The sequence below is a fragment of the Colias eurytheme genome, chromosome 13 (genome assembly GCF_061535395.1).
Source record: "Colias eurytheme isolate Ceu_HAF_F1 chromosome 13, ilColEury1 Martin Lab GWU primary, whole genome shotgun sequence".
NCBI classification, from domain to species: domain Eukaryota; kingdom Metazoa; phylum Arthropoda; class Insecta; order Lepidoptera; family Pieridae; genus Colias; species Colias eurytheme.
The window spans coordinates 8,475,198-8,488,872 of record NC_142992.1 but is presented as its reverse complement, the minus strand read 5'-3'; the positions used below and the strand labels follow the sequence as shown (position 1 = coordinate 8,488,872).

At 36.5% G+C, this 13,675-nt stretch overlaps 1 protein-coding gene across 1 annotated transcript in view; it reads right to left on the bottom strand.

Annotated features, from left to right (window-relative positions):
- Prp8 (pre-mRNA processing factor 8) overlaps nt 1-13,675 on the bottom strand; it is a 28,686-nt gene that overhangs the window by 6,088 nt on the left and 8,923 nt on the right. The window contains exons 13-28 of the mRNA XM_090108670.1: nt 13,374-13,561; nt 12,286-12,524; nt 11,652-11,798; nt 11,165-11,315; nt 10,762-10,969; nt 9,988-10,193; nt 9,475-9,665; nt 8,874-9,009; nt 8,402-8,571; nt 7,837-7,984; nt 3,485-3,613; nt 3,037-3,197; nt 1,649-1,840; nt 1,110-1,304; nt 505-676; nt 13-126 (exon numbers count right to left, since the gene is read on the bottom strand). Of these exons, the coding sequence (XP_089964796.1) occupies nt 13-126; nt 505-676; nt 1,110-1,304; nt 1,649-1,840; nt 3,037-3,197; nt 3,485-3,613; nt 7,837-7,984; nt 8,402-8,571; nt 8,874-9,009; nt 9,475-9,665; nt 9,988-10,193; nt 10,762-10,969; nt 11,165-11,315; nt 11,652-11,798; nt 12,286-12,524; nt 13,374-13,561 (2,747 nt within the window). The remainder of the gene's footprint in view (nt 1-12; nt 127-504; nt 677-1,109; nt 1,305-1,648; nt 1,841-3,036; nt 3,198-3,484; nt 3,614-7,836; nt 7,985-8,401; nt 8,572-8,873; nt 9,010-9,474; nt 9,666-9,987; nt 10,194-10,761; nt 10,970-11,164; nt 11,316-11,651; nt 11,799-12,285; nt 12,525-13,373; nt 13,562-13,675) is intronic.

Below are 13,675 nucleotides of genomic sequence, written 5' to 3'. Positions count from 1 at the left end.
AAAATATTTTACCTCAAGTGGATCCAACATTCCCTTTCTAGTGACAATAATCTGTTTGGGCTGTTCTTCCACTGGTAGCGATCGAATCAACGCCGCCACTTCTTCAGCCGTTTTCCATTTTGCAAGCTATTATATCCGTAGAAAATAAATTTAGTTAGAAAGCATTATATGCAGTTTCTACTATTTTTTTGAGTCAGTTCATAAATAAATACAAACATAGGTTTAAAAGTTGTCATTTACACAAGCTAATACAAAATCGATCTCGAAAGAAGTTCGTAAAGCAATCTTAAAAGTTAAAACCGGACTTTACCCGTAAATTATACTTCGGATATTATGATTCATTTCATTCATCAACAATTTCATGCTAATAATTGAAGTATATGCAAATTTACAGTGCTTTTTTGAAGCGAAACTTCTTTAGCTTTGGTATCTTTGAATCTTGCCAAAAAAGTTTCACTTCAGACACGTGTGTTCGGTATACACGTTCTTTTTTCTTTATATTACCTGTCCCAAACGTTTCTGTCCGGCCCACACGCTCGTATGAATAATCTTCAAGAACAGTTGTCCCGTGCGCGGGTTGAATATAAAGATGGCGCCGTTAATCGGCTTCGTTGTTAGATTGCCCTCAAACGTTTTGTGGATTGTCACACGGTACACGTTAGTGTCGTCTACGAACCTGTGTGGAAAAAAAAAAGAATTGAATGAATTTACATATTTTATGGTGATATAAGTGGAAAAGTCAATAATATTCCTTTATAAAGGTATCATTTATCTCTTTCTATCTTTCTTCCTTTTTTTAACACGTTGTTTCTATGTAACCGACTCGAAAGTGAAAGAGAAATTTCACCACAGTCCTGCGCGTGAAACAAAAGATTTACTCAGGGTACCATAATATCCAAGAACCTTATTACTAAGACTTCAATTTATTTATTTGCAATTGCTCTATAGCTTCTTTTTACGGAACCCTATGTGTCGCGAGTCCGAAACGCACTTTTATTTAGCAAGAACAATGACAACAGCACACAGTTTGTTGTAATTATTCTTTGAACATTATCATTTGATATTAATAAGCAAAAATAATTTATCCAATATATAAATACGTCACTTACCAAATAATCTGATTAGAGAACAGCTCCCCATAGTTCTGACTGGACAGGTAAGGTTCAGTCGGTTCTGACGAGTACAATTGCAGCGCTTTACGTATTCTCTCTCGAAGCACATATAGAGCTGGGTTCGCCTTCATTATCTTGGCCATCGCTTGCTGGATGAGCGGCTTGCAACCGGGGAACCAGTTGCCGTATGCACTGTTGATATAGATATATATCGTTTTAATTATACATCTATCTATGTATATATAAAACGATAAACAGAAAAAGTTAGTTGTAAATCTTTTATTATTGTAATATTTTATTATATTTCTTTTGTATAAGTGAGTAGCGCATGGATGTTTTTTCATAGTTATCTCATTAAAATAAAAAGAAAGTAAATGGATAAAAAAGATAAAAAGTTTTAATTATTAATAAACAGACGTATACGCGTAGGTATGTATGACCGATGATTTCGTGCGAGTCGTAACTAGTAGTCTCCCCACTACAGTTGTATATCGAGCCAGTACTTCTGTGTTCATACCAAAAACAAATAACTTTACCTGTGCAAGTTATACGCCAAATCGATAGCAATGAGCAGTCCCGTGGGCGAGGGGTATATCGACATGTTATCCGTCGTATAGTCCAGGAACTTGGCCCTCGCGTATCGTTCAATGTCGTGCGAGTCGTAGTCTCCCCAACGTAATTGGATGTCGAGCCAGTACTTCTGTGTGGTTGTGTTGTCCATTGTGTCTCTGGCGAGTAAATAATTGTTAATTTATTTAAGATTTTTTTTTAAAGCAAGGATTAATTCAAGAATGAGTGGATACATAAGATAGACCGGGAGATACTGACACAAAATTTCGAGTCATTTGTAACAGGATGGCGGTTCTACAGGGTTCTTAGTACGCAATGACAAAAAGAAAAATGATGGTGTGAACGCTGGTACTGGCGGCTTAGTCGCGTGGGCGTTAGTCGAACTCGTCGGAAAATAGCGAAAGTCAAACGATTTGTAACAGTATGGCACTTATTTTTCCTGTAAGTTTGAGGATCAACGAATATAAATACAAAATTTCAAAGATCTAGGTGTTGGAAATCTTCACTAATATAAATTAATAATAAATTTATTTTTCAAGTATGACAGCACTTTTTCCCCCTACTAGAAGTATGGCAAATATAATAATGGTCACATTTTATCAAATACTCTCCAAAAAGCCAAATGCAATACTGGTACAAAAAGATAGGCGAAATAAAAAAAAATTGCAGATTTTCGGCGGTATGGCGACCATTTGGAATCATCCGAAAAGTATGGCATGGCGATTTTCGTAAATGGCTGCACGACGATGGTTACCTGTGCAAAAGTTAGCTTGGTACAAATGGTTGAATAATTGTTTTTTTTAAATCAACACATTCGCGTCGGTATGGCGGGCTGTAAGTCATACCGGAAAAGTATGGCATGACACTACCGCCTACTTCTTTTTTATGGGCTATCGGTAAATTCTAAAATTTTTGTGTTACAAATCGTTTGACTTTCGCTATTTTTCCGACGAGTTCGACTAACGCCCACGCGACTAACCCACCGGTACCAGCGTTCACACCATCATTTTTCTTTTTGTCATTCCGTACTAAGACCCCTGTAGAACCGCCATCCTGTTACAAATGACTCGAAATTTTGTGTCAGTATCTCCCGGTCTAAGAAGAGAATTTGTTTGTTTGATCAATACTAGTATAGACTTCTTATTTCGTAAAAATTACAGATAGAATAGACTTGGTTTCAACTTAAAACTATACTTTATTTCTCAATAATAATTAAACAGAAATCATTATGTAATCAGAAGCGGGAATAAGCAAAAAAAAAAATAGTTTGATGCATCAGATTACAATGCTGTTTCCATTTTTAATTTATCATTTTCACAATCTAAACATACAATATTTACTATAAAATACTCACTTTGTATCGGCCAGCAGTGAAGGCCGAGACACATTCCACTTGTAGGCAGAGAACAGCAGAATATCGGCGCACGACGAGTTCATTTTGTACGACTTACGCGGGTGAATGGTTTCTTTTTGTACCGTTTCGATCTCTAGCGCGTCTAGCTCTTGGTCAAACACCTATTTGAAACAAATAAATAACTCATTTTATTTGATGTTATCCAAGTATCGAAATTAGATAAATATTGACAAATTATGCTTTTCACTTGTGTATTGTAAAAAAAATATATAAAGATTCCTTGTTATTTTGAAATATTTAATTTAATTATGTTGAGTTTTATGAGACATAGAAATTCAGGCAGTTTTTAAGATTTTGTGGTAAATTAAAAAATCATTCACAACTATACTTACTTTATTTTTACAAAATAATACAAAAGTGCTAATAATATATTTCAAATAAAACTTACTTGACACAAGTCCATAACAATAGACTCGTGGACCTTCTGCCACAAGTGAGCTCTGAATATTTGGATGAGCGAAATCTTCAGTGTTGGAATCTTGCCGTGCATGAAAATGCCCGTCAAATCTAATTGTACCTAGAAGAAAAGAAAAGATACACTTAAAAACTGAATTCACATGTACTTAGTGAAATTTTGAGAGGGACACATTTTCTCATATTATTATCTTTACATTTCTTGTTTTCTTCATTGGTCAATAATTGTCAATCTGTTTTTTTTTTTTTTATTGTTACAGACACCCTATTTTTTTTACATATATCATTTTTAACCTACCATTTACCACCACCCCTTTGAGTAATCTTACCAAATAATATTTTACGAACATCAAGGCAATTTTTTTTACTATCTATACTTTTTGAATATTATAAAGCTGAGGAGTTTGTTTGTTTAAACGCGCTAATCTCATGAACTACTGGTCCGATTTGAAAAATTCTTTTGGTGTTAGATAACCCACTTATCGAGAAGGACGCTAAGAACAACAGGAGCGGAGCAATCGGCAAGCGGGTAAAACCTAGTTATCACTACATAGTATAAAACAAAGTCGCTTTCTCTGTCCCTATGTCCCTTTGTACGCTTAAATCTTTGAAACTACGCAACGGATTTTGATGCGGTTTTTTTTAATAGATAGAGTAATTCAAGAGGAAGGTTTATATGTATAATAACATCCATTAAATAGTGGAGAAGTACTGTTATTTTTGAGGTTTCTAATGTGATGTCGTAAATAATTACATTTTTTCCGCTTACATTGCAAACGCAGGCTGCCCTACGAGTTTTATCAAAATAATGTAGTAAGTATTGTACACATTGAAAAGGTCTACAGAAAAGTCCGCGATGGTATATGTCTATCTCTTATGGATAACCCACAATAACTTTTTTTGTCATTTACTTTTTACGACAAATAATGGTTAATTTTCGAAGCGATTTTAACCAATACAGCATTAATCCTTAACGAATTAAATATGTACCTTGAATACATTGTTCATTTAATATAGATCTATATGGCCCTTTACACCGTATGATTTAAGTGAATATTTTCGAAGATATTAGAGATTTAAAATTGCGGGACGTAGCGTTTGCAGCGGTATCGGTCGGCCGCCATTGCACCCGTGCGAAGCCGGGGCGGGTCGCTAGTAATTAATAATATCAAATCTTTTTTATTTTTTAATTTTCTGTTTGTGAAGTCGGTTGTTTTTAACGCAGTTATTTTTATTTAATACTTTTTAGTGTATTTTTCAACACGAAGCAAACGAGCCTAATCTCGATAAAATTGATTTAATATATTACTGAGTTCCTATGGCCACCTTCCGATTCCATCATCAAATCAGCTCTATGTCATGATAATGTTTCATCGCTATCCAATTTACATACTTATACAAAATTTCAGCTCAATCGGTTACCGGGAAGTGAATCAAAGTTACTTGCTACATTTCAATTAAGTCATCGAGTACAGACAAAAATGCTCATAAAATAAAAACTACTGGGCCTATCCAAATAAAATTTTTATGGGACCAATTCGACACCATTCCGCATCGAACAAAAAAATAATCACGTAAATCGGTTAAGAAACCTAGGAGTAATCGGTGTACATACATAAAAAAAAAATATACCGGCCGAATTGATAACCTCCTCGTTTTTTTTGAAGTCGGTTAATAAATAGAAACATAGATCTTGGCGTAGAGACGCGGGTTGAAATCCCGTTTCGTAATAGAATATTTTCGCTTCTGTAAAAATTATGTTTATAATGCTTTTGAATGCCATAAAACCAAACTATCAAATTCAATATAGATAGATATTGTTAGATATAAATCCCCAACTGGCAACCCGAACAGAGTGGGAGGTTATAAAAATGAGTTGAACAGCGGATTTAACACAATTTGTGTTTGGCTCTCGGACGTTACGGTCGTTTTGGTTGTGTTTAGTTGTGTTAATTATTATTTTGAGTCGATCATTATTTTATTGTTGAAGGTAGACATATAAAATCATTTTGTAAGGAATAAAACTTTATTGGTTGAATTTAAAATCCCTAAGAATATTATTATAATGATTTAGATTCTAGATACCTGTACTTCACGCACACACAAGATAATTCTAATAATTTAGTTAGTAATGAGTAATGACACATAAATTATTCTAATATCCAATACAATATTTAGTATTGTTTTCTGCACATGACACACACTATTTAGTCACTTTTTCAGGTCAGGGAGCTTTTACAGGTGCTTTAACAGGTCCGGGGGCTTTTACAGGTCAGGGAGCTTTTACAGGTGCTTTAACAGGTCCGGGAGCTTTTACAGGTCAGGGAGCTTTTACAGGTGCTTTAACAGGTCCGGGAGCTTTTACAGGTCAGGGAGCTTTTACAGTTCAGGGAGCTTTTACAGGTGCTTTAACAGGTCCGGGAGCTTTAACAGTTCCGGGAGCTTTTACAGGTCAGGGAGCTTTTACAGGTGCTTTAACAGGTCCGGGAGCTTTTACAGGTCCGGGAGCTTTTACAGGTCAGGGAGCTTTTACAGGTACTTTAACAGGTCAAGAAGCTTTTACAGGTCAGGGAGCTTTTACAGGTCAGGGAGCTTTTACAGGTGCTTTAACAGGTCAAGGAGCTTTAAAAGGTGCTTAATCAGGTCCGGGAGCTTTTACAGGTCAGGGAGCTTTTACAGGTGCTTTAACAGGTCCGGGAGCTTTACAGGTCAGGGAGCTTTTACAGGTCAGGGAGCTTTTACAGGTGCTTAATCAGGTCATGGAACTTTAACAGGTCCGGGAGCTTTTACAGATGCTTTGACAGGTCCGGGAGCTGAAACAGGTGCTTAAACAGGTCAGGGAGATTTAAGAGGTGCTTTAACACGTCAGGGAGCTTTTACAGGTGTTTTAACAGGTCAGGGAGCTATAGCAGATGCTTTAACAGGTCAAAGAGCTGTAAGTGGTGCTTTAACATGTCAGGGAGCTTTTACCGGTGCTTTAACAGGTCCGGGAGCTGTAACAGGTCAGGGAGCTTTTACACGCCAGGGAGCTGTAACAGATGTTTTAACAGGTCAGGGAGCTTTAACAAGTGCTTAAACCGGTCAGGGAGCTTTTACAGGTGCTTTAACACATCAGGGAGCTTTTACACGTGCTTAAACAGGTCAGGGAGCTTTTACAAATGCTTTAACAGGTCCGGGAGCTTTAACAGCTGCTTTCACGTCAGGGAGCTTTTACACGTGCTTAAACAGGTCAGGGAGCTTTTACAAGTGCTTTAACAGGTCCAGGAGCTTTTACAGGTGCTTTAACACATCAGGGAGCTTTTACACGTGCTTAAACAGGTTCGGGAGCTTTAACAGGTGCTTAAACAGGTCAGGGAGCTTTTAAAAGTGCTTTAACAGGTCAGGGAGCTGTAACAGATGTTTTAACAGGCCAGGGAGCTTTAACAGGTGCTTAAAAAGGTCAGGGAGCTTTTACACGTGCTTTAACAGGTCAGGAAGCTGTAACAGATGTTTTAACAGGTCCGGGAGCTTTTAAAGGTGCTTTAACAGGTCAGGGAGCTTTAACAGGTGCTTAAACAGGTCAGGGAGCTTTTACACGTGCTTTAACACGTCAGGGAGCTTTTACAAGTGCTTTAACAGGTCCGGGAGCTTAAACAGCTGCTTTAACACGTCAGGGAGCTTTTACACTTGCTTAAACAGGTCAGGGAGCTGTAACAGATGTTTTAACAGGCCAGGGAGCTTTAACAGGTGCTTAAACAGGTCAGGGAGCTTTTACAGGTGCTTTAACAGGGCCTTGAGCTTTAACAGGTGCTTAAACAGGTCAGGGAGCTTTTACAGGTGCTTTAACAGGGCCGGGAGCTTTAACAGGTGCTTAAACAGGTCAGGGAGCTTTTACAGGTGTTTAATCAGGTCAGGGAGCTTTTACAATTGCTTTAACAAGTCAGAGAGCTGTAACAGGTAATTTAACCGGTCCGGGAGATTTAACCGGTCCGGGAGCTTTTACAGGTGCTTTAACACGTCAGGGAGCTTTTACAGGTGCTTTAACACGTTAGGGAGCTTTTACAGGTGCTTTTGAACATGATGAAGCGTGTATACTGTATAATCTTCCTAACGAGACATTTTTTTTGTCAGAATTATTGTACAAAGCAAAATTTAATTTAAAATTGAACAATTTATCACTACATAGTATAAAGCAAAGTCGCTTTAAAACTACGCAAAGGATTTTGATGCAATTTTTTAATAGATTGAGTGATTCAAGAGGAAGGTTTAAGTATATAATTTATGAGGTTTTAGACAAAGCGGGCGAAGCCGCGGGCGGAAAGCTAGTAAAAAAATAATTTATCTTACCTGGAAACCAACATATACATTGGCTCTGTTGATAGTGGGCGACCACCATAGTGTGAACCGTCGGTTGGGGATCTGGTTCAAACCGGATCGCTGAGCGTTCGTCAGCTTCTTGTACTTCATCGACTCTTCGAAACCTGACGCTTTCTCCCTGTGTGTTGAAGTTTTAGTAAATATAAGTGAAACATGGTCATTCTAAGTGATGATGCCAATAAATTTCATCAATATTATGACTTTGTTTTTGTTAAGCTGATACATTATTATTTAAAAAAATTATATGAATGCAAACATTATTCATTATTCTAAAATCTCTTTTAAAACATTTTCTACTATATTCTTTCAAATTGGTTTTGCGCATGAAAATAGTGCACCTTTTTGTCTTTATTTCATCTTATTAGTTACTACCATGTCCTTCATAAAATGAAAATTATTTTTCATCATGTATTTGCAGGGCAATTCAAAAGGGCATAAAAAAGCATCGAATTTCATTCTTCAAACAAAATCATAACAGTGTCACATCTCACTTTTACGCCAGACCAAAACACACGGATCAGAACGCAAAACTCACCAGAACAGACCCTCCCACGTGGGGAAGTACGTGCCCTTAAAGAGCGTATGTTCCAGAATGCCCTCAACACCGCCGAGCGCTTGTATCATGTCCGTCCTGTAGTTGTTCAAGTTCCACAACTTGCCGTCGTGGCGCTGGTGCGTCCACCAGAACGGGTTTTGTTTTAGGACCTGGAAGAAATAGTTATGTTAGGAGAAATGTAGGATTTTAAATATATTATAATTATAATTGTAATATTTGCTAGACAATGATATATGTGTGTATTTCTTCGGTATTGTGTAATTGAAATATGAAATAAGAATTGAAATATGATATAAAGTAAATAAGACATATAGAAATGTCAATTAGTATTATAAATATCTATTTGAACATAGAGGTATGAAATATGGGATTCCTGTCCACGTAAATTATTTTATGCCAACAATGCCAACATGAACATTAAAAAATTAAAATTTTACATATAATATTTTACCTGATACTGTTTGAATTCAGTACGAATCCTCCATCCCTTATCGTAGGCAAGCGTGTGTCTGTCCTTTTGGAAGAGCGTGTTTATTCTTGGAATACCTCTATCCCACGAATCTTCCAAGTCTTCAAGTGTTAAACGCCTACAAAACACAATATTTATCAATATTTGTACACTTTAAATTATAATAAATATAGTATTTATTATTCTTATAATCAGATAGCGTAGTTTCAGACAGACGTGCCTACAAACATTGCGATCGACAATTTTGTAGCACACGACCATCCCCAGAGCACAGGGATTCTCTGGTTTCAGGACCCCTACGCGATTCATCATGTTTAGAATACTAATTCTACAAAAATATATTCATAAAAATACATATAATGTTTTGGTGATTGCATTTGATTTTTTTGCAAGAAAAAATGGAAATGCAATTCATGAACAAATAACAAATGCAACTATGCATTTTCTTGTATTAATTAAAAACTTCATTAGATAGTTTTATGCTGTTACTGAACTGGTTAACGGATCAGGTAATTACGGGTATGAGTTTGTCCATAAGCACTGCAAAATTATGAAATTTCCAAAACAATAAATCAAACAATACCTGTTCTGTGCATTAGCCTCCTGCCTCTTAAGCGCATATTCCGCCCACACTCTCTGAGAGTCCACAAATTCAGCCTCCCATGGTTGAATATAGCGGTACAAGTTGGGAATGAGCTGATCTTCGTCGTGCGACATTCCTGAACGGAAATGAGTGATGCCGACGTCCGTTTGTTTAGACCAGCGCAAGTCCGACTAGAAAAAATAAGATTATAATTGATATACTTGAACAGAATTACCGATTTGTTTTCATTTTAAATTATACAGCTTAGATGTTATCTATTATATTATTATACTGAAAATGCTCTTTTTGGATAACAAACATGCTAGACAATGGTTGTTAAACCAATAAACGAATTATTACAACAAAATAATTAACCAGTACTTTATTTTAATATTTAAGTTCTATATTTACTTTCCATTATTTTTATAATATTTCAGTTACCCAATGTGTAAAATTATTTTCATGACAATTATACAGACTTGTATATTGACATTTCATATGTATTAAAATTACCTGTGGAATGAGCACATGTCCCATAGACAACATTCCCAAGCCGCCCAACTCTTTGGGCGTGTAGAACACCACGGGCGGGAAACGCGAGGGCATTTTGGAGTTGAGACCGATCTTGATACGAGTCTGTATCTTGTTCTCGCACTTTACGAGCAGGTCTAGTAGCTCTTGCGTGTTGACGACCGCTTCACGGAAGTATGTCATCAGGCCTGCAAACATTTTGAATTCAAGACAAAAAGCCTAAAATACCTTTGAATATGAAACTGCTCATAAATACTTATGCATTCACTGAGTGAGCTTATAGAAAAATAGGTCAAATAGGTACCTGCCCTATGTCGTCTAGGTCTAACAATATTTTCATTTACTATGGGTAAAAATCGGGTTTGCAACCAATGAATTTTTTTTAATATAAGTACAGACTAAAAAGTGAAGACCCTTGTCCCCTAGTGGGGTAAGGGGCAGATGCATTATACATCTGTTTCACTGATCGATTTTCTTTAGGGACAAGTAGGTGATCAGCCTTCTGTGTCCTACCAGACCGAGACATTTTTTTTCTTCGTCTCCACCGGTAATCGAACCCAGGACCAGTCGGTGCTACACTCACGCGTCAACCACTGTACCAAGGAGGCGGTAAGTACAGACTGCTGTAATCAATATGTAATCTAAAGTCAACACTTATAGGACCTACCCAAGATTGATTTGATTTTTTGAGACTGTTACAAGTTAATGTTCATACTGAAATCTCCAGTGTATTAGATATAAGCTTCTTGGACCTACCTATAAGCGCGGTATTCCACTTATTAACAATCTTGGTGAATGTAGTAGAACCGGACGCCATGAGAATCTGCCGCACGCGGTTATGGAATCTCGCTAGCGACTCATCATCTACTCGCAGATAGCATTGTGCTGTTCTTTCCTTTGTCACTTCGTTTTGTAAGTTCCATACACCGTCACGGTGGGATAGTTCTTCGTTTTGACTGCGACACTGTGAACAAGTCAATGTTAAAACAATCGTCACAAATGTCTTTCGAAATTGCGTACTTCTGTGTATTTATTATTTAAATTTCTCTTTTAAATCTCGCAAATATAGGTATATGCATAAAAATAAGTTTGACACAAGTATCCTTTGTTATTTATTACTCTAGCTTCAATTAAAATTATTTTAAATTAGGTGACATACCTTAGGTAGAATCCTGCACTCAAATCCGGCCATATTGAAGAGCAAATTGGGATTGTCCTTGGAGTAAACAGAGACAAAGCTATTCTCCCACTGTATTGTGGTCACAGAGCGCGGCAGACGGTTCTTTATATCCCAGAATACTGCTCGACCCCTAAATATAGTGAAACATTTTTACTTTTGTCTTGAAGATAGCATAGTTGTAAATATATTTCGCATAATCTTCATATTAAAAAAAAATTAAATAAGATTAATTAATAAAATTTAAATTGTTTAAATTGAGAAGTCGTACTCAAGTTAAACAATGTTAAACAACATATTAACTACTGAGCTTGCTTTACCACATTTTGATTGATTAACAGGAAAAAAATATTTTGTCAAAATTTTAATATTCCAATTATGCAATTTCTAAATTATGTAGTTGTTTTTTTTTATTCAATACCTATTATCTCCTAACATATAACATTATTTTCAATCACAAAATACTCACAAATTAACGTCATGTTTCATAAGTCGCATCCTAGCGTCACGCGGCCAGCACTTCTTATTGTTGTAGCCGACAATGTTCTCGTTGTTGGGATCCGGGTGCTCTGTGAGGTAGCGTTGGATTAGATCACGCGCCTCTTCTGCCGTGAATCTGTAGTGACAATAATATATTTTTAACTCCATAATATATAAAAATTATTTATTTAGAGAGAACTAGAGATTTCAATTTTGAAATGTGAAATAACCAATATGAAAATCCCTTTGCTCCCAAAGTTATCACTCACTACTATTAATTTGCAAGGCAAATAAAATCAATGAAGTATTTTATAAATTTACTAGTCCCGATCCCCGTGGTGGGGGGACGCCCTTGCGCATGTCGCTACCAGGGTGAACCTTCAGTTCACCCCCGCGTCCGCGTTAAAATGTAAAAGCCCTTCTGGCTAACATTGAGAGACACCACACAAAAAAAAATTACTATTCTAATAGAGATCTATCTCAATGCATTCAACAGCTTTTTTGGTAAAGTTGTTATACAGTTGATCATATCTGCGAATGAATACCTACAGTTTTACACTCGAACGGCAAACTAGCGCTAACAAGTCTAGAACTTGTATGGTTCGTGTCCTGTTAGTACTCACCTAAAGAATATATGAATCCGGTCCACATATCTGCAATACAATCGTATGGGATGCGCAGTCTCCACGTTTCTATCTTGGTACGCGAGGAAGTCGTTCGGCAACTGCGGCGGGCCGGCCATCTCACTGGCCCGTTGCAGACCGAGCACTAGCAGGTCGAGTACTAAGCCGTAGTACTGGACTATGAAGGACGCGAATTGTAGACCACGGATGATGCCGTACGAGTTTGTGTGGTTCATGTCCTGTTGGTAAAAAGAGTAGAGATTTGTAATTTTTTTATATAAATACAACATATTCACACTAATCCGGCCCTTCAATAGATCGCTTTAGTTAACTCCACTTAGTGTGTTTTATTCAATTAAATCTGTTTGTATTAAAGGCAATGATGAAAAAAATTTGTGTTCTTTACACACAAGTGTTGGATATAATCCATATTAATTGCATGATTAAACAAAATTCAACCACAAACTGAAAAAGAAGCAAATTTTTGTTTAATCTGTGTAAGTTACTATGATAATTAGCAGTCATGTTATTATTATTAAGTATGAACTAGCAATATATGACTTGTTTTGGACTGATCAGATAGCGTATTATCAGACGAGTGCCCCGTTGGCTCGATGCGATCAGCGCGGCCGCGGGCGACACCCGCCCCCAGAGCACAGGGACTCTCTGGTTTCAGGACCCCTACGCGGTTCATCACTTCATTCGTTTTGCAAGTTACATTTATCGACAGTAATATACTTAATAATGGTGAGTCTTGCTTTTTTTTCTCTTTATATCTCTGCTTAACTCGGGCGAAGCAACTTTACTACATAGCATAAAACAAAGTCGCTTTTACTGTCCCTTAAATCGTAAAAGTAAATCTTTAAAAATACGCAACGGAATTTGATGCTGTTTTTCTTAATAGTGTGATTCTCGAGGAAGATTTTAGTATTTCAATAACAACTGTCTACTAAAATGATACAGTAAAATAATAATTAAAAAGAAATTGCAAAAATAGTTTGCGGCATAGTAAGATTTTGAAAATTAGAAGTTAATTTTGAACATAACTTTACTATATTTTAACACAGAAAAATATAATAAGTACATACCTTATAATTGATTACGACGTTGTTCTTAGCGGTCATATAATCAGCGATGTTATGATCGACAATCAATCTAAGCAATCTATTGAGCAGCGTAAGATCTATCTTCTCGTATAACTTCTCGAAGCGCGACTCTAGTAGCACATTGCATTCGCCTTCACCGACCTCCCATACATCTTGCAGGTTGTTTATACCTGTATAATGAACATAATATGGATTAAAATTAGTATTGTTTGCCGTTTGGTACTAATTTATATCAAAACTGTTTCTTTAGGATGGTGTGGACAATCTGGTAGGAATAAGATTGT